Source organism: Abramis brama (assembly GCF_963993115.1).
Source record: "Abramis brama genome assembly, chromosome: 3".
Classification (NCBI taxonomy): domain Eukaryota; kingdom Metazoa; phylum Chordata; class Actinopteri; order Cypriniformes; family Leuciscidae; genus Abramis; species Abramis brama.
The window spans coordinates 25,946,893-25,970,757 of record NC_139965.1 but is presented as its reverse complement, the minus strand read 5'-3'; the positions used below and the strand labels follow the sequence as shown (position 1 = coordinate 25,970,757).

Genomic DNA, 23,865 nt, shown 5'->3' with positions numbered 1-23,865 from the left:
TCTAAACAAAGTTACAGAAAAGTTTGGATTGAAATCATAGGAGGAAAATGAATGTGTGTATCATGTGTTTCAGCAAACGTCTTCATAGGATGCAAGCGTTACCTCTCCTCGCTGTGCTTTTAGAGAATAGATATGTCCTTTGTGATGGCGGAGTTCGATCGATGTCAGTACTGAGAAGCACCCAGACAGTCTGGATTTGAGACAGTGTTTGTAAGAGAAAGTGCATGCAGTGTGGGTGTGATTGCAACACATGGGGCACCATCATGCTTACCTTGGACACATTTCACACAGAGCAAACCTGAGCTTACTGTTTACTCACGCACTGAGGGAGTGAGGGCGGTAGGGAATGTGAAGGGAAACAGGAAGTAAGGAGTAAGTATTAAAGTGTGACACACGTCAGGAATCATGGATCACTAGAAAGAGATCCATTCTGGACCTTCAGATACACCTCTAGGTCCAATCCAATAGTTATTAACCACAATGAAACATTTGGATTATGCCAGGACATGTCATCCATGTTTCTTTATTTTGTTTGAGTAAAACTGCCGTTCTAGGATTTTTTTTTCTAACTCACAGCAGACTCCGTATTAACATTTTATAAAATAAAAATAAAATGTTAATACAGCATGGATGGATTTTGATCTACATGTCTCAGCATATATCTTTCATTGATCATAAGATTGTGCTCTTATGTTCAGCGGTCATTCAGGCGAGTTTCATTCACTCACGTATACATACACTACCATTCAAACGTTTTAGATCGGTAAGAATTTTAATGTTTTTTTTGTTTTTTTTTAAAGAAACCTCTTCTGCTCATCAAGGCTGCTTTTTTTTAATCCAAAATACAGCAAAAACAGTAATATTGTGAAATATATTTATAGAATCATTACTCTGGTCTTCAGTGTCACATGATCCTTCAGAAATAATTATAATATGCTGATTTGCTGCTCAATAAACATTTATTATTATTATCAATGTTGAAAACAGTTATGTAATTTTTTTTTTCATTTATCTGAAATAGAAATATTTCTTAACATTATACACTACTGGTCAAAAATTTAATTTTATTCAGCGAGGATGCATTAAATTGATCAAAAGTTACAGTAAAGACCTGTATAATGTTACAAAAGCTTTCTATTCATTAAAGAATCCTGAAAAAAAATCAACATTGATAATAATAGGACATTTTTCTTGAGCAGCAAAGAAAGTTTGCTGCTGAATGATTAGAATTGAATGATAGCTTAGAATGATTTCTGAAGGATCATGTGACTGCTGAAAATTCAGCTTTGCCATGACAGGAACAGATTACATTTTAAAATATGTTCAAATAAAATGTAAAAATATTTCACAATATTATTGTTTTTGCTGTATTTTGGATCACATAAATGCAGCCTTGGTGAGCAGAGGAGACTTCCTTTAAAAACTTTTTTTTTTTTTAAATACCAATCTAAAACTTTTGAACTATAAATTAGATAGATAGATAGATAGATAGATAGATAGATAGATAGATAGATAGATAGATAGATAGATAGATAGATAAATAGATAGATAGAACACACACACAGCATCTCATAACTTTTTTCAGTGGAATGCCCTGAGATATACAACACTGATGAATGTTAAAAATAACAAATTTTTAATGTATTTAATGTCACTTTAAAATTGTAATAATATGTCACAATATTTCTGTATTACTGTATTTTTTTATCATAAATAGATTCAGCATTGGTGAGCATAAGATACTTCTTTCAAAAACATAAAAAATCTTACTGACCACAAACATTTAAACAGTAGTGTAATTACTAGACAAATCAGATATAAAATATACAGTATGTAACAATGAGACAATTTTCAGTGAGACTTCAACCAAATGATGCTAAGTAAATCTCTCAGTAGCTCTTGAGCAAGAGTCAAGTACTTACAGCGAACTTCCAGTTTGCATTCTACTAAGTCTTCTCCGCTTGCGTTGACCGCCTTACACATGTACACACCTCCATCAAACGGACACGGCTTACGGATCTCCAGGGTCAGCACACCCTGATTGCTGAACATACGATACTTGGCCTCGTTTGTAATGTCCATCTTGTTTTTGTACCATGTGATTTTAGGCTGCACAAAACAATCAGATGTAAGTAGAAACAGATTATCTTTCCAATTTTCTTGCATAAACATAATGATAGATAAGATAGCTATCCAAATCTATTGTTATTTCTTTCTTCGAACCTGCTAATATCTGGGTTAAGATACTAATATATTTATCAGAATTATGTGTAAAACAAAATGAAGCTGTCAAACATTTCAAGAGCAGGGTAACATGATTCGGTGTTTTTGTAAATTCTACTACATGGTCAAAATAAATAGACTAATTTGAACTCTTAACAGGTTGGGCATTTTCCACTTCTACATGACAGTATTCTTGTGAACAAAGTGAGGACTTTTGGGATGAATTGTAATGCCGACTGTGAGCCAGAGCACATTAGTGACCTCACTGATGCTCTTGTGTCTGAATGAGAGCAAAAGCCCAGTTACATTCCTTTCAGTTTGAAATGAAACGCTAAACAAGCACAAATGAGTGTGATATTTTCTGCTCATACTTTTGGCTATATAGTGCATCACCATTGCTAGTAAGGTCCCACATGCTCACCTTAGGGATGCCTCTTACGGAGCAGCTGAGTGTAGCGTTGTATCCGGATATAACTGAGCGACTCATGAGAGGATGTGTGAACTTGGGTGCCTCAGAGAAATCATGCTCTTTGTAGGAAGGATGCTTATACACAATGCCTGTAAAGAGAACCAAAACATTTTATCAGGAGATCTGGGTGAGCTACATGGGAATTAGAAAGATTTCAAATACCAAATTCAAGCAGAAGTATTCTTGCTATATACACTGCATACTAGTGAGCAGACATGAGAATCTAGTGCATCTGGGCACAAATGGTCACCTGTTTTCTGGATGTAGGCACTGTCTTTGGAAAGGCAAGGCTCTGGACTCAGACCCACCATGTTTATGGCGTACACACGAAACACATATTCATTCCCCATGATCAGGTCTGATACCACACAATTAGTGCGACGATACTGTTCATACACAGTGTACCATTCCTGCGAAGAAAAGAAAAAACACATAAACGTAGTCATATATTGTGTACCACATTGTACCACCCTTTACTGTTTAAAAGCTTTATCTGTTCTTCTCTGAAACTGACTAGACCATAACATTATGACAAAAATATCTGTTTCATGGAAATAATTAAAATATCCATAAAATAATATATCATTTTATAGGTACTTAAACTACCGTTCAAAAGTAAAAAATAAAATAAAATAGAAATTAATACTTTTATCCAGCAAGGCTGCATTAAATTAATGAATAGTTAAAGTAAAAGCATGTATTGTTACAAATGGATGCATCAAAATTTCCACAAAAATATTAAGCAGCACAACTGTTTTCAATACTGATATTAATGAGAAATGTTTCTTGATCACCAAATCAGCATATTAACTCTTTCCCCGCCAGCATTTTTTTTAAGTTGCCAGCCAGCGCCAGCATTTTTGATAATTTTCACAAAATGTTCATGAATATTTTGTTGTATGAATATCTGAACATGCAATATACCAAAAGAAAAAGCAGAGCCAAGAATAATTAAAAAGCAGAGCTAGAATAAAACTTCATGCATTCTTTTTAATCAACACTTGAATGTGTGTAAGTTTCATAAAAAAGCAACATTTTGAGCAAAAAGCTGAGAAAAAAAATGCGTATTTGTCAAAGACTACATCCAGATCGGATTCACAACGATGATCAAAACATAGATGGAGTAGATCGAGTCAATCAACACCATCAAAGCATCACAGTCCTGTACCTTGTCCTGGGTCGGCATTTCATTCAGTAACATTAGGCAGTTTTGATGCTGTTTAATGTTGATGATCGCGTTATTTTATATAATGCGTCTGCTTCCATTATATGCTATCATTTGTTTCTGCTTTGTCTTCACATATTGTCTTTTGATCAAGAGATTCAGTAAGCAATGCGTAATAGCACCCCCTACCGTATAATATAATATAATGTAAAGTAATATAATATAATAATACATATTTTCTGCAGTTGTGTACTTCCAATATCCCAAAAGTTCCCAGAGATTTTTAATTTCAGAGAAATTCCAATTTTAAATAATGGCTTGTCCCTGGTCATTGTCGCCTGTCAATGACGTAATATCCGCGTTATCCCTGGTTTCCACTCGTACTGCCATAGTAACCATGGCGACAGACATGGACAACTGCGTTACGTCTAGTGGCACGCTCACACTGTTGTTGTTTCGTTCAAACATTATGGATCATGGCAAGCAGACTTTGGGACAAAAGGAGAACTAAAATGAGGATCAATATCAGCGAGAGCTCCACGTCCGCGACTAATTTGGACTTGACAGCGCTTTGAGTCACGACAGAGACACCGCTCTTGCATGTACTTTATTAGACAGCTGAGCAAATGTATATAAATGTAATCAATGTTATATAGCTCAACATGATGAAATGTTAGAATATGATCAGTATGTTATTCTAATGTTGATCTAGCTTACTGCTAGTCTCATACAGCCAACAAACTAACACATAGAATAACATTCAACACACTCAAATGCTGTTTAGTGTGATAGTGTAGACCAAGTGAAACAGCGCTGCGTTACCTCACAAGTTTAATTCGTCAAATAAACTGACCAGTGTGAGTAGTAATTCTGCACTTGCGGGTAGTTCGGTTGAATGAAATGTACTTATTCCTTTATATCCGCGGGACTCGCGTGTGGCGCTGATATCTGTCTCTCATTAGCAATCGTGCCATTTGTTATTCTAAGAGGTTAGCGACCCCTAGCGGCGGAAAAAAAAATACATATTGTAGCTTTAATCAAATGTATGCATTCTTGGTGAGCAAAAGACACTTATTTCAAAAACATTACAAAATCTCACTGAGCCCAAACTTTTCAAAAGTAGTGTATTTAAAATTTATTATTTTGTTTCGGCTATGTTTTAATCATATTTATGTATTTATTGCAGGGTGGGCGTTGCATTGGATTTAACTGTTTGTACACGTTTCATGTTTGCTTTGTGCTGGTTGTAGCCTATGTGTTTGTTCATTCAGAAATGTACTAGGAACTATTCATTTTAAAGCTTTTAAAATTCAGCTTAAAGTCCCCATGAAATCAAAATTGACCCTATTTACGTTGTTAGCGCATATTACTAGTCTTGTGGTGAACAATTAATCCGTGCAAGAAAATATTAAAAAAAAATTTTTTTTACCATGGTAATCTTTAATCAAAATCTGAAAATGCCCCTCCCCTCTGCATTGGAGGACCTTCTCTGATGACGTAGGTTTGAGGAATTGGTTTGGGCAACGCTTAACCACTCCCCTCAAACCGTTAGTCTGCTATGAGCAGAGATGGAGAGGAGGAGCGCTAGAGTAAAACCCTGCCCTCTGTTCAATATTCCTTTTCACTGGGAAATACGTCATAACACTGGAGAAAAGTCGTTTGCAACTTCCGGTTCACGGGGACTTTAACTATAAAAATGGGCATAAAACACTGCATGTTCATGTTCATTGTGAACCACTTTGTCATATGGTCACCAGCAAACAGTATGTGGCTATACTATGGCACCTATTATCCATGCTAATCTAAAACATTGTCACGTGGCTCTCAGATGTCAGAATATACCACTGTAAAATCATTCCGGCCATTGTTATATAAGTAGACAATGGGGAAAACGTAGGATCGCTTAGCACATGTATTAAGCCGAAGTGTCATTACTATGTCCGTGGGAGCAGTAGATGCAGAAGCAGGTAAATGGCCTGCCTATGAATGTGCCCCAAGGCCTGCAGCCTAAAGAGCTTTTATATTTAGCAGCAGAGCATCTCCGATTTCTGATTGAGATTGTCCTGTGAAACCTGATAATTCGTTGTCTTCCTGCCTGCTGCTCTGAACACAGCAAGAGGAATAGACTGGCTCTAGTAACAATGTGAGGTGAAACCCAAACCGGGTGCTTTTTATTTAGCTGCTAACTTTAGTGGCTCAAGAGTACAAAGGGGTAAAGAGAGCACTATAATGACAGCACTTAAAGCAGGGCAAGGCCGTAGGCTAAGATTACAGCATGCCTGCACCGAAGGGGGCACAGGTGCCATGGAGTGGTGAGTGGTAGGGGTCATTTTGGAGCTTTGGGTACTGGATGTTCTGGATGCTGTTCCTCTGGCCCTCAATTCAGTGCCACTGGCCAAGTGTATATCACAAGAGAGGCCATAAACTCAGAGCGTCCCTGTAATGCTGTGCCACTGATGAATAGTGTACATACATTACTCAATTACAGTGATCACAAGCTTAGCTGCTTTAGATAGACAATGGCAGGCTGTCAGTGTGGGGAGGCTTCCGAACCCAGGCTACGTTCACACTGCAGGCTGAAACGACCCAATTCCGATTTTTTTGCCCCTATGCGACCTGTATCTGATCTTTTCATGACAGTCTGAACGACACAGATCCGATCTTTTCAAATGCGACCCAGGCCACTTGGGTATGTGGTCCCAAATCCGATACATATCCGATCTTTTGAAATGCGACTTGTATCCTCGCATGTATCCGACCCGCACGTCATTGATACGCGAAAAACGTCATAATTCTGCGTTGAAGTAGTAGTCGGTTTGAAAATGGACTGCATATTCGTCGAGCTGAGGTAAATCTGCCGAACGGGTCGACCTCGACGAGCCCGTTAATTAAAAAAATAAATAAAAGCCCACGGCCACCATCATTATATATGACTAACGTTATGTTAACTTATTTGTGCTGATATTAGATAGGTCAGCGGCTGCTGTCTGGCTCTTGTGTAACGGTCGCTGCGCGCGCTCGTGTGTGTGTGTGAGAATCACAGTTAGTTGAAGTTTAGCTACTAAGTTTAGTGACGTCGTTGACCGTTGAGTACTCTTCTGCGCATGCGGGTCACTTCTGGGTCATTTCACGTTCACACAGGAGATCACAAAAGGTCGCATTTAATTGGAAATGTGAACGGCCTTGCAAAAAAATCTAATTTTTTCAAAAAATCGGAATTGAGCATTAAGCCCTGCAGTGTGAACGCAGCCTAACTCTCTCTTTTTCTCAAATTTTTTCTCTGAGTCTGAGTTTTACTACTAACAGTGCTCAGCAGGGGAGCAGAGCTCTCTAACAGTACATACAGTATGTATAACTCTGAACATATCAAAGAGAAGAGGTAGGGCAGTCATTTTCTAAATAAAATAAAATAATTTTCCATTTCAGCAAAATCCCTAGTTTGCAGGTTTGGGTTTACCATGGTTTTCTTGTCAGCCTTCTGGATGGTGTAGCCTGTGATTTCACAGTTGCCATTATCCTTGGGTGGTTTCCACTCCAGGGCAACGTTGAAGCCCCAAATATCCATCACCTTTAAACTTTGGGGTGGGCCTGGCAGGTCTGACATTAGAAGAGAACGAAATGCGTTCTGATGTTTACAGATGCAAACAAAGACACAAGTACTATATAGAAGAAAACACATTCTGTTTATGTGAACAGAAACTGAACATTGTACTGTATGTACTACAAGTTATTCTTGGGCAACTGTGTCAAATCTGGTCAAAAATACAGGTTAAACTGACAGTGTATGCTGTGTGTCCTAGTAACTTACCAACAATCTGTATATTCACATTGGCTTTGTCCTCCACATTCTCAATCTGCACTTGAACCTCATATTTCCCAGAATCCTTTCTCTCAGATCTCCTGATGAAGAGGATGGTATCAGTGTCGCTGTTCCGTATGCTGACCAGCTTAGGGTCCAGAGGCTCATTGTTTTTTGTCCAGGTTACTTGAGGCCGTGGTTTACCCTTAAAAGTGGGTGAAGAATGTGTCAAGACATCTCACTAACTATATTACTGACAAGAAACATAAAAAGTACTTATGTTATGACAAAAATGGATAGATGGAGAAGTTTTAGACACTAGAATTCCCTACAGGGGTGTTACAGCTGCTGTTCAGCCTCGTTGTGTCATTGACTGCCATCTGTATGCAGCCTCCTTCATTGTATTACAGCCATAGAGTACAGTGTATTTATAGAGTGAGAGGATGAAGATCTATGTTTCACAAACTGGGTTCTGTAAACAAACAAGTGGACAAGTTACAGTCTAGCCGAACACTGAAGCTCTGGCTGATGGAAACTGTTGGAGGTCAAAGTCTGCATCAAAAGAGGACAGCCAATGGCTTCATTTTGTGACAAATAATGCAGCTGGATACAGCAATAGAGAACATTGCTGGATCTTTTCATAGCACTCATGCCTGCCAAGAAATTAATCTAAATTGTTTGCATTTGAAAGAGGTTCAAATGAATTATTCACATGTCCTGCGGCATAATTTTGTTAGGTATTTGCATGTTACAAACACAGTCTGAAGGATGACTTTTCTCACCTGGAAGGGGATTACCAGGTTAATCGTTTCTCCTACTTTCTTGATGAGTGTTTGACGAAGGTTACGGGGAAGCCAGATTTTGGGCCGCTCTGCAATAAGAGAATGTAAGTGATTCATGAAGATAATAGTCTTCATCTTTGTCTAATCTTTTCCATCTAATTTCCTTCCCAACACTAGACTATAATGAGATGTAATAGATGGATCTTCACTTAAAAATAAAGCTTATTTGTCTGAACATTACCATGTATAAACTTAGCTTCAGTCTATTATCAAGTAGACTCATCTGTAGCAAGAGGCCTCACATTTCATGTCTGTAAACACAATCTATATAGGGGAGAACAGGCCAATATGTAGGTCAGAGAAGAACTGCACCCTCCCCCATCGACACTGTTGCTGAACTGAATTGAATCAACATTGAACTCTTGCAGTCCACACTGTGCAAAAAAGTAATCATTGTGTTTTGTATCCCAGGGAAAAACACACCTTAAAGGGTTAGTTCACCCAAAAAATGAAAATTCTGTCAGTAATCTCGCGCATGCGTCGTGGCGCTCGCATCAGAGGCCCACACGGAAGAAAATTAATAGTTGAATAAAGTCATTATTTTGGGGTTTTTTTGCTCACAAAAAGTATTCTCGTCACTTTTAACAATTTCTTTACTAACTTTTCTGGGATGGCAGATATCGATTAGCTAGCAGCCTATGAAGGAGTGAGCCAGCTCTCAGATTTCATCAAAAATATCATTGTGTTCCGAAGATGAACGAAAGTCTTACGGGGTTGGAACAACATGAGGGTGAGTAATTACTGACAGAATTTTTGGGTGAACTAACCCTTTAAGACATTGAGGGGGGGAAAGTCCCCTCCCACCCCCCAATAATTAGAAATGGCCAAATTGTCCCCCCAATATTTGAAATTCTTGCACTGCTCTGCTGCACTCCATTATGCAGCAATGCACGTTGTTAGGACGATAAAAAGGTTTAAAAGTAAAAAAAATTGTCTGGTCTGAATAGCGCTCGTTGATGTCAAAATGATTGAGATGGCCAATCAAATCAAAGTAGGCGGGGTTTACTGTTCACAAAAGCAGAGTGTGAATTCCAGTGCAAAGCGTCAGTTTAATTTTGAAAGAGTGTGAGAGATATAAATATCGAAATATTTAATACAACTTTTACGATAGAAATGTTAAACCACTGACAGTAACATCCAGTGATGCAAACTACTCGAATGCAAAATGATTATTTCCCAACTAGAATTAGACCTAGAATTTCCTTCACTGTTCTGTTCTATTTCTTTATGCTTTCTAAAAAATTGGTCCCCTCCAATGTTCAAGACATGGTTTCGGACTTGTCCTTGGGTAATGATCCAAAAAGTTGCCCTTAAATGGGCTTCCCTAACATTTTAAGATTACTCTCTGTCTTAACTCACGCATGATTTCACGGATGGTGACTGCTTGTTGCAGTGAGGCTGGAGGGCTTGGGCCTGCCATGTTATACGCCCTCACACGGAACTGCATCTTCTCTCCAGTTGGCAGGTCACGGATGATCACAGAGGTCCTATCTGTGAGACCCGAAAATGCAGGGATCCATTCATCAGCTATAGAGATGAAATAAAGTTTTCAGACACAGAATATTGAGGATTTATTCTAAAAAGCATTTTGATGCTGTTGAAAATAATGTTTTTACACCAGGATTGCTAAAAATAAGAAATAAATGCTAGTGCATTGTAACATGAGCATTTGTAAAATAGGTTTGATGGAGATACATTTCATACAAATATCACTAGGCTGAAGCTACACTACCGTTCAAAATGTTTGAGGTCGGGAACATTTTTCATAGTTACAAAAAAATTCTATTTCAAATCCCCAAAACTTGTTTTTCAACATTGATAACAAGACTAAATGTTTCTTGAGCACCAAGTCAGCATATTAGACACTGAAGACTGGAGTAATGGCTGCTGAAAATTCAGCTTTGCCATCACAGGAATAAACTACATTGTAAAATATATTAAAATAGAAAACAGTAAGAATACAGTTTTTGCTGTATTTTTGCTGTAAAAATGCAGCCTTGGTGAGCATAAGAAAAAAATCTAACCGAACCCAAACATTTTAACAGTAGTGTACAGTTGTGTTCAGAATTATTGGCATCCCTAGTAAATATGATCAAAGATGGCTGTAAAAATAAAACAAAACTCCATTGATTATCCTTTTGATCTTTCATTCAAAAAAATTGCAAAATTCTAACCTTTCATTGATAATTAAATACTTTTTGCAACCTCCTTTTGCCAAGATAACAGCTCTTGAGTTTTCTCCTATAATGCCTTATGAGTTTGGAGAACACCTAGAGATCAGATACCATTCCTCATACAGAATCTCTCCATATCCTTCAGATTCCCAGCTCCATGTTTGTGCTGCTTCTCTTCAGTTCAGCCCACTCATTTTCTACAGGGTACAGGTCAGTGGTCTGGGACGGCCATGGCAGCAGCTTCATTTTGTGCTCAGTGACACATTTTTGTGTTGATTTTAATGTTTGTTTTGGATCTTTGTCCTGATAGAAGATCCAACCACGTCCCATTATAAGATTTCTAGCAGAGGCCGTCAGGTTTTGATTTTTATCTGTTGGTATTTGCTAGAATCCATGATACCATGAATCTGAACAAGATGTTCAGGACCTCCAGCAAAAAAATAGGCCCACAACATTAAAGATCCAGCTGTATATTTAACTGTGGGCATGGAGAACTTTTTATCCCAGTTTGCACCAACCCCATCTAGTGTGTTTGCAGCCAAAAAGCTGCTTAGTTGATTGGAACTTCTTAATTATTGCCCTGATGGTCAAAATAGGGATTTTCAATGCTTTAGCTAATTTTTTACAGCCACTTTCTATTTCGTAAAGCTCAAAATTCTTTTGATGCACATCAGAACTATATTCTTTGGTTTTACTCATTGTGATGGATGATTAAGGGAATTTGGCTTTTGTGTTTCCTCATATTTATACTTTTAACTTTGACTTACAGCCTTCCTTGCAGTACTCAACCTCATAGCCTTCAAGCTCAGCTGAGCCTATCCTCTCTGGAGCCCTCCATTTCAGCGAAATAGAGGTATCACTGATGTCATCAACACACAGGCCAGTGGGCTCGCTGGTAGGAGCTGTAGACAGGAAGTTTTAAGAATGAGATGGTGTTCCACTAAAAAGAAAACATGTTCTTGTATAAAATTTTGTTCAAGTGCTTTATATCAGCAGCTGGAGTAAATGCATAGTGAAACTGTTGGAAAAGTTCAACTGACACTATAATTTTTCTTTCCATTATCACTTTAGCCACCATGGTTTGCATTTTTGCACCTAGCCATTCTGAAATGATATTGTACTAAATGTTAGCTTTGACAGCTGATTACAAACCATTGTGTGTATGATGTATTTTGAGTGCACACATTTTCTGTATTACATTTATGCACTGTTACTAAGCCATCAAATACAGAGATAGTACTGAAGACTTTTTACTACATGGCTGGATTTACCTAGACTTATCACCCTGGTCTCCAATAAAATCTCACTGAATAATGTGAGAAGAGCATAGCATTGTCACAAGCCAAGCAGCCATAGAAATAGAAGCAAGGTTCATCATTTCTACTTCACAGTAAGCCTTTCCTTACAGACAAGAATAACTAACATTGCTTGAATGAGTCTGAGGTTGACTAGGTCAGTGGTGATAAGGGCCTCCTGAAGATATACATGCTCTCTACTGTGATTTGCAAGCAAGCTTCAGTCTGAAATGTTTGTGCCATATTTAAGCGGCAATGACATGCCCAGGTCAAACTTTATTTAAGACTAGGAACTTGCAGCAAATCCAAGTACATCTATTCTTATCTAGCCAAGTTATCTAGAGTGCAGTTACTTTTCCTTGAAATGCAAACAACCGTTTATCACTGTAAATAGGACGGCAACTGATTTTTAACTTAAATAGATAGAGTAAAAAGATGAGGCTTCAGTTTGGTGTACTTATTCAGGCCTTAAAGTGTGGTTACATTTACTATTGTTCAGCAAATTTTCATAGTGCAATAGGAATTTGCACTATCGGGAATTTCGCTTCAAGGCGAAAGATTTCCATATGCAGATTTTGCATTGCGTTCAGGTCGTGTACACAATTCTGATGTGTTGACTGTTGACCAAAATAAAACTGCTTGGTTTGGAAGTGACTTTGAAAGTGGTCTGTGCTTCATACAGTCAGTGTTGTATAAAGTACTGGAAAGCAATACTTGAGTAAAAGTACAAGTATCATACTAGAAAAAGACTTTGGTAGAAGTGAAAGTTACCTTTTAGAACATTACTTAAGTAAAAGTCTTAAAGTATCTGATATATACTGTACTTAAGTATCAAAAGTAATTTTCTGATATTTAATGTACTTAAGTAATTGAAGTAGAAGTAAAAGTAATTTTATTTTATTATTATTTTTTTTTAAAGCAAACGGTTAGAACTTTGATTGTGAACTTTATTGTGGCTTTATTGTGGGGTGGGTGGGGAAGTTGTTGGGATGTAAAAAAAAAAAATCTTGCATCACAATATGCAATATTGACTAATTTGGATAAATATTAGGTACACAAGATAGGCATTAATTTTTCTCAAGAAAAAAAAATCTCACCTAATGCTGTAAACATACAGAGAGCCCTAACAGATATAAATATAATGCGTTTTTTATCATAATAACAACTTTATTTAATGATACAAGTAAAAATATAATAAATATGTAATATAGTACACATATTTAGCTAAATACTCTCTATAGCTCTTTTTTTTCTAGCCAACTAACGTGCTATAGCCTATATTATGGTCATCAAATGGCTTTCCTGAGGTAAATGTTATGTGACATAATTGTTCTCCAGGTGTTTTACTGACCCTTTCCGCGGTTGAAAAACACTGACTGATCGATATTATGTATGATACATTTCGGTAAGTTGTAGCCTACTGTTTCTTTTAACATTGTTCATTCGTGTTTATTTACTATTAGCTAGTAGAGATGATCGGTTCACGTGCGCTAGTGATCTGTCATGACACATTTACAAGCGCCAAAACGGTATTTATTGTTTGAATTTCGTAATAAAAAGCTGAGATTTTTTTATATCATAAGTAACCTGCTCTGTCTAGTCTGTCGGTCTCCGTGTCCTCTTTGCTTCGCGATTTTTCTGTGCGTGAGAAAATGGATGTGTGGCGTGAAAGCGTGTGAAAAGTGTCAATTGCGTGTATCTCACGGTGAATGCGTGAGAGTTGGCAGCTCTGTGTCAGGGTGGTCGTCTACGATAACGGGAGGTCCTCCAGTAGGTGCTTGTGCTTCCATGGCGGTTTCAGTTGTGCTTCCTCCTCCTTTGGCATTACATGGCAACAAACAACCATTACGCTGAAATAGAGCGCGCGCCGTGCGGAGTGATTCGCCAAACCTCCCTTATTGCAGTCGCACACATTTCTTCTGATTTTATTTTGTAGTAACGAGTAACGAAGATGCTTTGTGGAAATATATCGGAGTAAAAGTATACATTTTATCTAGGAAATGTAGTGGAGTAAAAGTGAAAGTTGAAATAAATTTAAATAGCGAAGTAAAGTACAGATACGTGAAATTTCTACTTAAGTACAGTAACGAAGTATTTGTACTCCGTTACATTACAACACTGCATACAGTACATCACTAATCACTAACAATGGACCTTCTTTACTCACGTAATTTTGCTAACGTTTGCATGCAACCATTCACACAAAAACCACTCGCGTATTAAAATTCTACATGCTCAATTCAACAAAACAAAAGTTTTAAGCACATCATTGCCCAAGCCAAATACAATAGCCTGTGATTACATGCGGACAGGCATTATCAAACCATTTTAGGTAATTCCTCTCTATGGCATTGTCATCAGTGAATGGTTCTGGACATAAGTTAATGACAATGATGGATCAAAACAGCCATAAAAAGAGATATAAAGATGTCATGGAGACTGATATAATCCCTGCATTAATAAGCTCCCCAAAAGATTGTTAGAAATGGACGCCTACTGCCAACAGGTTCAGGCTCTGGTTCCGGCTCTGGTGGGGGGGCTGCTTCTGCAGATGGTACCGCCTCCTGTACTGTTGGTGCTGCTTCTGCTGGAGAAGCTCCATCTTCAGGAGGAGCAGGAGCTGCCTCCTCCTCAGCTAGAGGTACAGGAGCAATGCCCTCTTGTGCAGCTAGAGGTACTTCAGCAATGCCCTCTTGTGCAGGTTCTTCTGGAGGAGGTGCTTCTGGCTCCGGCTCTTTGGTTTCTGCTGGAACATTGGGCACCGGATCGGCCGGTGGTGTTTCAGCTGGTGGTGCCTCGGCTGGCTTCTTCTCCGCAGTCTTGGGGAGCATTGGTTTGGTCATTCTGCCTCTGGATCACTACAGTCTGGTACGTTTTCCAAGGAGAGCCTCCTGAAAAGTGTCTGTCCGCTCTGTAACACCTGCTGTGGTCTTCTCCTCTGGCCACAGTGACGCGACAGGGCAAGCAACAAAGGAAGTGCACTGTCCTGCCCCCTCCTCTCTTTAGACAATGCCATAGATACAGCTTTGCAGAGTTTTAACATGCCATTATTTATAGAGGAGGATGCCAAGAATAGTTTCCTAATCAGCTGTCTTGTAACAGACAACAGTCTACACAGATAGCAATCCTTTTAACGCAGCTAACTAGAAGATTATGTGAAAGATGAGAAAAAAATGGACTCAGAATTTAAACTGAAACGACCTTTTTCTGACCAGTTTAACAACACACAACCTGTTGAATGGACCAATTAGATGAATGGCAAGATGTGTCTAGTCATTCTACATGTCTGGAGATGAACAGCAGCCACTACCTATTACATTTAAATATTGGTAGAAGAGGTTTAAAGAACAGCAAGGGAAACAAACGTGTCCCTTATACATAAGTAAAGTTATAAATCAAAGCAGTGAAACTCACCAACTGGCACAAACGGCTGGGAGGCGGCACTGGGGCGTGACATGCCGATGGCGTTTACTGCATAAATGCGCATCTCGTAGGCTACGCCCTCAATCATTCTCTTGGCTTCATATGTTGTCTCTTTATAAGGATCAAAATTGAGTCTCATCCATCTATAGCTCTTTTTCTTCTTCCTTTCTAGGACATAACCTTAGAAGACATTAAGAACACACTGTTGTCATGCATTTTCCTAAAGTGCACATTTAAAAGGAGATTTTCAGACTTTTCGGCCATATAATTAGGTCATTTTTCAGAATATCTAGGTTGTATAGGTTTACATAACTTCACTTAACTTCAAGTTAGATGGGGTTTGTGGTTAAGTTAGTGGTTGAGAGAAACTCATTTATAGTTCTTATGAACTTGTAATGATGTCAACAAGAGTTACTGATGATACAATATTAACTATGTATCGTAACATGTACTGTAAGGTAAGTCACCTATAACTGGCTGACCACCATCAAAGAGTGGGAGATCCCATTGGACAATACAAGAATCTTCACCAACGCTAAGGATTCTGGGAGCTTCAGGTGGATCTGGCACATCTGTAAAACATTAAAAGTGCAGTCAGACCATTTCTTTTATAAGGGTCAAAGTGCGGTACAGCTAATATACAGTTACATCAGAGGCATTTTGCTCTAAAATGGACTGCAAACCTCATAATGGCAATACATGAAGCAATCTATTTCTGGAGTGATAATAAACGTCTAGATCCAAAAAAAGAGATCTGGACAGTTCAGTTTGTGGCCTTTTTTTTTTATTATCTAAAGACAAGAAAGTGCAGTTCTTCTGTGTGCCAGAAGCCATGAAAAAACCCAAGAACTTTTTTAAGAAATCTAAAGAGCTTTCTGAGTTCATGTACAACAGGGTGTTGCAACATGACCTGTAATGAAATTAGGGCCTAACTTCAGCCTCCTGGAGAACAGCTGGGAAGCGTACCCACACTAATGAGGTTAAGCTTACCAACAACTTTGACATTAATGTCAGCTGTATCCTCTCCAGCAGGATTGCGTACAATGACAGAGTACACGCCCTCGTCCTGACGCTCCGCCCCCTCAATGGTAAAGACGCAATGGCCTTTGGTACTCTCCACATGGACACGCCCATCTGAGTCTGTCAGCACCTGATCGACCAATCAAAACCACTTGTTAAAAAATGGTCAGTGGTTTTCAACCTGGATCAGTCACAGGCCCTCACATTCAACTCTGAATTTTCAAAACCAGGCAATCAGGAATAGATAATGGAGAAAGATCAAATATAATACTTGCCAAAACACTCAGATATTATACATTACCTGGTAAATACCTCCCTCTAGTTCCTATGAATGGAAGGTGCTTACCTATTATTTTCAAACTTTATACTTTATGAACATTAAATCATAAAAGACGCACTCACCTTGTAGACACAGTATTCTACAGAGTAGTGTGCGGTGTGTGAAACACTTGATGCTTTGTAGCAGTGTAGGGATTTCACAAGTATGATGAGTTTTGTTTCAAAGTGATGCTTGTGTTAATGTTAGAGCAGCTTGTTTCCTTTGTACCCAGGGAAAGACAAACCACTGTTAAAGTAGAGAAGAAAGAACTAAACTGCACTACACTTCACTAAATAATAAAAAATTAAACACTTAAAAATGAAGTACTATTAAATATCGACTATATATATGAACATGAGTTCCCATGGAGTGTCTCCCTGGATTAAATCAATCAAGACTGCATCATCATCATGCAGCATGGGTCAATAACAAGGCATCCAACATCATAGCCAAAGCAAGAAGCATATAAGGCACAGAATAATGTACATTGTACAAGCAGTCGAGGATTGTTAAGGCCCGAACTCACTTCACCGTTCTTCACTGTCCATGTGTGCCTCGGTTCAGGACGCGACTCTCCCTCCTTAGAGCTATCCTACATGAGCAGAGCAGAAGCTGTGAAGCCATGGCAACCAGGTCAGGGGTTTAGTTAAGTGTGAGAAACTGAAGTGTCAACCTCTCATCTCAGCACAAACCTCCCAGTCCCAGTGAGCCTCAACAAGACTTTCTGGTTATGGTTGGGAGATGTTACAGTACCTACCTGTCAAGGCTTCTGAAGCCCACATGCTGGATCTCCTGTTACATTTGCAACAACATGGCAAATCGTAAAGAATTACAGTACACCACAAACTGCAGATGAATTCAAACATAAGTTGTCCTCAAATAAAAATGATTTTCTAACTAAATAACATTCTAAAGGAAATGTTTGGTGTCTACCCTTACGAAAAAGAAGTTTATTCAAGTGTTCTATTAGTATACTTCTTTTAAACTAAAAATAAGAAAGTACACTTTCAGTCTACATTTTATATTCTTAGAAATATACTTTATGTACTTCTCAGAAATATACTTAGAATTACACTTAAGTGTATGACTAGTGTATCTACTAGTATGACTTGTACTGAGAGAAAAGTCCAAGTATATTTGGCCTGTACTTGTACTCAATCTTTTGATTGAGATATACTTAAAAGTATAATTAGTATTCAACGTATACTTGGTTGTGTTAACTCTTTTGATCGAGTAGCCTATTAAACATACTTTTTTTTTACAGTTTTTCATATTCATTCGATTCACATGACGTCACTGTAGCTTTGCGCCGCCATCTTGCAGTCTTATGAAACTTACATTGTTTGAAAATATTTATTCAAATATTTATATAAAGCAGATATGTTTCTAATTCTGCGTATGTGAATTTTTGTGTAGGCTAGTCCACTGGTAGTGTATAGGAATTTACTCTAATTCTACTTTTTCCCAACATTGACTGAATTTTCCAGCTATCCATGTTTTCACTGTTATAGGGTAGGGGGCGCTATATGACACATCTTCTAGTAAAGAATCTCCGGATCAAAACACAGGAGAAGAAGAAGCTGAAACAAGCGATAGCAGATTGCTCACGCAAATGTAAAATAAGGCGATCATCAAATATTAAACAGCTTGTAAATCAAAACTGCTTAATATTACCAAATGAAATGTCAAACACATGAAGAGAAACGACTGTGAAGCTTTGGGGATGTTGGACTCGATCTACTCCATCTGTGTTTTGATCGTTCTTAATCTGATCAAGGCGTTAGTCTTTGACAAAAATGTGATTTTTCTCTGATATTTCACAGATTTTTCTTTATGAAACGTACCGACATGCAAGTGTTGATAAAAAAGGATGCATGAAGCTAATAAAATGTTTTTAAAATTAAAGTAAATAGTGCTAAATAAAAAATAATATCTACATTTGAACAATGTGTACTTTCATAAACTAAAATGTACTATTTGTATTAAAATAGTAAACTACTAGTATACTTATAAGTTTACTTGTAGTATAGATGCATTACAAATGAGAAACCTAGTTCTGTACAGTTTACTACTGTTGCACTTAAATGTATACTTTTATATACTAAAAGTGGGCCAATTTACTCCCAAGCAGTTTCGAAATAGTACACTTACAAGTTTACTAGTACACATTGATATTAGTATACTTACTACATAAAGTATACTTAAAAATATACTTGAACATTACTTAAGTATACTTCATAAAATGAACTTGAAGTATACTTCTTTTTCGTAAGGGTAGGTTTGGCTATTCTGCCATAACTGACCAGGGCTACATTTCCCAAAAGCAAGTAGATCATACAGACTATTGTTGCCAATTGTTTCTAAGATCTACTTAGACTTGGGAAATGTAGCCCAGACTTATTTGCTCAGAGAGGGATCGGATAAATTTAATGAATCGCTCTTACCTTTTCTCTTTTTGTCCAAACCACAGTGGGGGCAGGATCTCCAGTAATTGGTACATCTAGTCGCAGTTTGTTTCCAGCCACAACCAAGATTGTGGATTCAGCGGTGCGTCCCATGCAGTCCAGATGAATCTTGGGAGGATCTTAAAGTAAACAAAAGAGAAGTATTTTTTTTTTAAATCTAAAACAAAAGAGAAGTATTTTGGCACATACATTACCTTAAGAATGTACTGTATGACACAAGTCAAACAGAGCATTTATGATTTAATGTCGTTCCTAGAAATACATGATTGATAAATTATTATTGATTATGTTCATTTTTTTACCTTGACGGGGAACAAAGTCAATCTTGACCTCTGTAAAGACAAAACACAATATTAAACAATGGAATTGAAATTAAAAAAAGTTTAAACTTACGTTCATCAGTAATAATTAAACAAGAGGAAGTAGGTTACCTAAAAAGTTGAGCTTGGCAGAGAGATTGAAGGCATAGCCTTCAGGTACGAAGGTGTAGTCACCCTCATCCTCTGGCTTCACGTCATCAATGGTGAGCTTATGAATCCTAAATACAAATATATAAATTACCTTTACATATATTATAAATTACCTTTATATAAATTACCTTTATATAAACATCTCAGCAGTGTTGTGCAACAGTGAAGTGAGGCTGTAATATATTTTTTTGAAATCCTGTTGATTAAAAAGGGCCCTAGCTTTGGCAATCATTACAATGCTAACTTTTCTCTGACAATGACAGCTTTGTGTAGTTTCTGTTTTGTTCGTCGGTTTTGATTCAGAAAATGTGAATCTCTGGCTGCTTCTCAAATGGAAGGCTGCATATCTCGGCTGCCATGTCATCAAGCACAGCTGAAGGCCATCTCAGTTTGAAGGATCCTTGAAAGGCTGCCTTTGTTTCGCATCCTTCATTCAGCTCATTTTGAAGGATGCATCAAGTGTATTCCACATCCCAATTCACAAAAAAGAGTCGGCACTGAGCTTGTCTGAGTTCATTGTGAAATGTAAGACAAAAATAATGTTTTTGGAGATGATGGCATACGTTATCTTTGTTTTGGCGTAAATTAATCAGCACTAAACTGCCAATAATGTAAGCCACTGGGAGACCACAGATGGCTGTCATTCACTGTATTGTATTAATAGAAAGCCAGTAAATACAAAGATTTTTAATACAAAGTATTTTTCCAAAATTAAGTTTTAATAGTATTTGTGCCTTGAGACTAGACCGACTAGACTGTCTCATTTCTATGGAATAACTTTTTTTTTTCTTACAGTTGGTTTAATACCTTTAGGTCAAACGGTGTGGTATTTTAACAGACTTAAATGGGTTTAATATTGTATAAAATAATATTCTGAGTAATTTACAGTTGGTTTGATACCTTTAGGTCAAACAGTGTTGTAGTTTAATGGATTTACAGTATTGCACACATTTTAAGTTCTAAAATTATTATAAAATGTATAAAATGCTAATTCCAAAAACAAAGCCTTGTGCTATAAAAGGGAAATCTTTCTGAACGTTTTACTATTAGTTTGATACCATAATGCCATACTATTTAAATTGTTTCATTGATTTATAGATCTAATTAATATACATTTTATTTCTTGAAATTAAGCCTTCTGCTATGCAAAGGACATTTGCTTATGTATATCTGAATTGGTTTGGGATGAAAACATGAAATGCGCAGAGAATTTAATGGCTATTAAACCGACTGTCTAAAGTTAAACTAACTTTACCGCCTTTTGGAAGCGTTTCAGATAATTCAGTCTATATATAGCTACTATATATATATATATATATATATATATATATATATATATATATATATATATATATATATCGAAAAATCTATATTTTTGTTGTAGGTTGGCTACCATTCAGTTTAGATTAATCTTAGTATTTTTTTCAGTAGAACTGTTGTTAGTTTTTTTTACATTTTTTTATAATGTGCTCAACCAGAACCAGTAACACAACTAAATGCTGTCAGAAATCAGATTGTGGGCGTGTGATGAAATGGTATATACTAAACATTTATACTGGCTAAAACTAATCCTAATAAATGAGTGCATAGACATTACATTTACGTTTCAAACTCACCATTAAAGTAACACACACATGTACTTACCTGCCAATGTGTGTGATATGAGTTCTGGCATCAGATTTCACCTCCACTCCATTTTTGTACCAGATGCCTTTCACATTCTCATCAGAAACCTCACATTTGAACACAGCCTGGTCTTTGGCCTTCACGGTAAGGTCAGCAATGCTTTGATAGACCTCTAGCTGTTTCTCTAAAGGTCAGAGGTCAAAGAGAGAATTATGTCATCACTACCGCATTACACCAAAAATGCTATTCTAGCATACAGTATGTATTATCAAATGTAATGTGGAAATTCAGGTGTTAGATGTATAATATGAAAAATTCATGTTTTCATGTGATGTTTTATTGTTTTTGGGTGGACTATGCCTTTAAGATTATAATAAAGAGAGGTGGGGTAAAAAAAAGGTAACAATCCCACTGCAGCCTGGTAGAGTTACAGTATTGCTTGGCAGCTGTTTTTTTTTTTTTCCTTGGCACCTCTTGCACTTCAAAAGCCCAGACAACCTGGTAGCTGACACACCTGGGTATCAGTTTGCTTGTAAAGTGCAATACATGCTAGAAGACTCAGAGACAGAATGAAGGAGGGAGAAGAGAGAGTGTGAAAGAGACAGAAACAAACAATAAAAAGAAATGGGAGAGAAAGGTCAACTTTCTAAGATGCTATTAAAAGAGATGGATGGAGTGGTGTGTGACAAAGACAGAAAGAGAGAGTGAGGGAGGGAAAGAGTCATCTGCCCTGTTAAAATATATGGGTCAGGTGGTCTAACAATAGCTGGCATGTGGGCACTGTGAGTGGTAACCTTGTACAGAAGTGTCGGTGGCCATGTTTCGTGAACTGACAAGAAGTGGAGTTTGAATGACATGGCCATGAGGGGGTGAGGTTTAAGGGAGGAGTGAAGAATGAAGAACTCTTAGATGTCTTGAACTTAAATCATGGCATGCAGACTTAGAACTATAGTTACACATCCTACATATTAGAAACCTTAACGACTGCCATATGCAATAGATGTGTGTGTGTACATTTTTAATCCATTCCAGTATCAAACACAAGTTACATTACAAATCTGGAAACATTTGTGGGGACAGACATCTGCAAAAAAATATCAAAGGCCTTGAAACTATATCCAAAATCAGGTATTTACCCTGAACCATGAGCTCTGCTAATGATTGTCCTCCATTGGTTTTCACCCGGTAGTGTCCACAGTCCTCCTTAGTCACCTCATTAATGATAAGGACATGCTTACATCCATCTTTCTTGAAGCGGTACTTGAATGACTCATCTCGGGTGAGTTCCACACCATCTTTCTCCCTGTACAGGTCAGAGGTTTGCTATTAGTTAATATTCATTAAAACTTCAGTCAGCATCTCATTGAATTGCAATTCACTATTCAAACTCATTTACATATTCATTTATATATTTAAACTCTATAGAGATTTGTGTTAGTATTCATTTGAATTATAATCTTAAAATAATTATGAAACAAAAGTAGCAACAGATCTTTTTGTCAGTATTTTGACATATATTCAAGTGAAATGGTTCTGTCCATCGGTACTTGATTGGATTTTGAGATGTGAGCATTGCACTAAAAAATGAATGCGAGCTTGCAGTAGATTGTAAGAATGGGCAGGGTTTAAGGGGACTAAATAATTGGAGAAGTCTGTCGTTTTGACCGGAAGACCATGTTATGATATTTTATCATGAATGGTTCACAGTAAGTTCTGTAGCATGCATTTACTAAATATATGCATTTCAAGCTGACTTTAAAATCTCTAAAACTTTACTGAAATTAAGTTAAAAATCCTTGGAAGTACTACAGAAGTAACTAAGTCCCTGAAATGACTTTTGTGAAACAAAAGGCATGCTTCTCTAGTGCCTAGGCATTTCATACATCTCAAACCACTATTATCTTGAAAACGAGCCAGTTAGAAAGAAATCAATGACAGAAAAGATGTTTAAATACAATTGTAAGGGAAATTCCAAGAAGGTTTGCATCTGAACATTTTTGAAGGTGTAGCAATGGCTAAAAGAGTTATTGCCGAGGTGTATACTCAATAATAACAACCTCTGAAAAGTAAATCTTGATTTATGAGCATTACTTCAGGGTAGTAGTGGGCAAATGTGATAAATCAAATGGCTGACATAGTAGACTAACGATTTATATTAAGTTTGCAGTTGCTAATCTTTTCTCATACACACATAAGCTTATGTGCTGATCCCCAAGCCATGCAATTCTCCATCTTGTACATGCGTTTAGACTAAAGACACACAAAAACACATTACTACCCCCATTTTACTTGTAGTCATACACTGCGGAGTCTCAGTACCAGGAATAGTATCTACTTCTGCCTTTCCCTAATCATGTTGGTTCTAGAAAGTCATCCACTATTCAAGAGAGGTGCCATTAACCACCGGTGACTTTCTCATTCCATTCTAGGACACTTGTGAGGTGCTAAAAGGCTGCTATGACCTTTTCCAGGCACTGATCATTTACAGCCCAGGGTGATATAGAGCCTTGGCTACAGGTATGGCAGAACCAGCACTCACTCATGCACCACCATCTGTCAGCCAGTGTGACTCACC

General features: G+C 37.5%; 2 protein-coding genes across 10 annotated transcripts in view; one reads left to right on the top strand and one right to left on the bottom strand.

The window, feature by feature from the left end:
- The window catches only part of mybpc3 (myosin binding protein C3), a 41,349-nt gene that overhangs the window by 1,458 nt on the left and 16,026 nt on the right, over positions 1–23,865 (bottom strand). For 4 of the 9 annotated variants that reach the window (XM_084108875.1, XM_084108881.1, XM_084108874.1 and 1 more), the window contains 17 exons: positions 22,427–22,593; positions 21,309–21,474; positions 19,626–19,732; positions 19,497–19,526; positions 19,174–19,313; positions 17,256–17,321; positions 16,381–16,540; positions 15,858–15,962; positions 15,382–15,570; positions 11,440–11,574; positions 9,858–10,025; positions 8,439–8,527; positions 7,666–7,861; positions 7,315–7,454; positions 2,943–3,102; positions 2,645–2,781; positions 1,923–2,109 (listed from right to left, as the gene is read on the bottom strand). In XM_084108875.1, the coding sequence (XP_083965001.1) occupies positions 1,923–2,109; positions 2,645–2,781; positions 2,943–3,102; positions 7,315–7,454; positions 7,666–7,861; positions 8,439–8,527; positions 9,858–10,025; positions 11,440–11,574; positions 15,382–15,570; positions 15,858–15,962; positions 16,381–16,540; positions 17,256–17,321; positions 19,174–19,313; positions 19,497–19,526; positions 19,626–19,732; positions 21,309–21,474; positions 22,427–22,593 (2,342 nt within the window). Of the gene's footprint in view, positions 1–271; positions 323–1,922; positions 2,110–2,644; positions 2,782–2,942; positions 3,103–7,314; positions 7,455–7,665; positions 7,862–8,438; positions 8,528–9,857; positions 10,026–11,439; positions 11,575–15,381; positions 15,571–15,857; positions 15,963–16,380; positions 16,541–17,255; positions 17,322–19,173; positions 19,314–19,496; positions 19,527–19,625; positions 19,733–21,308; positions 21,475–22,426; positions 22,594–23,865 lie in introns of all 9 variants that reach the window. The other 5 variants (XM_084108878.1, XM_084108882.1, XM_084108877.1 and 2 more) reach the window with 3 other exon arrangements.
- LOC311079447 (uncharacterized protein) lies at positions 12,889–19,310 on the top strand. The gene is made up of 2 exons (XM_084108885.1): positions 12,889–14,835; positions 19,200–19,310. Exons 1-2 carry the CDS (start codon positions 14,453–14,455, stop codon positions 19,231–19,233), a joined length of 417 nt encoding a protein of 138 aa, XP_083965011.1. The 5' UTR covers positions 12,889–14,452; the 3' UTR covers positions 19,234–19,310.

What these genes read in the sequence shown, in the direction of transcription:
- LOC311079447 (XM_084108885.1), top strand. Translation starts at nt 14,453, where the DNA reads ATGGACGCCTACTGCCAACAGGTTCAGGCTCTGGTTCCGGCTCTGGTG. An exon ending in CTCTGGATCACTACAGTCTG is followed by an intron (nt 14,836 to 19,199) that starts GTACGTTTTCCA and finishes TCCAAACCACAG; the next exon opens with TGGGGGCAGGATCTCCAGTA.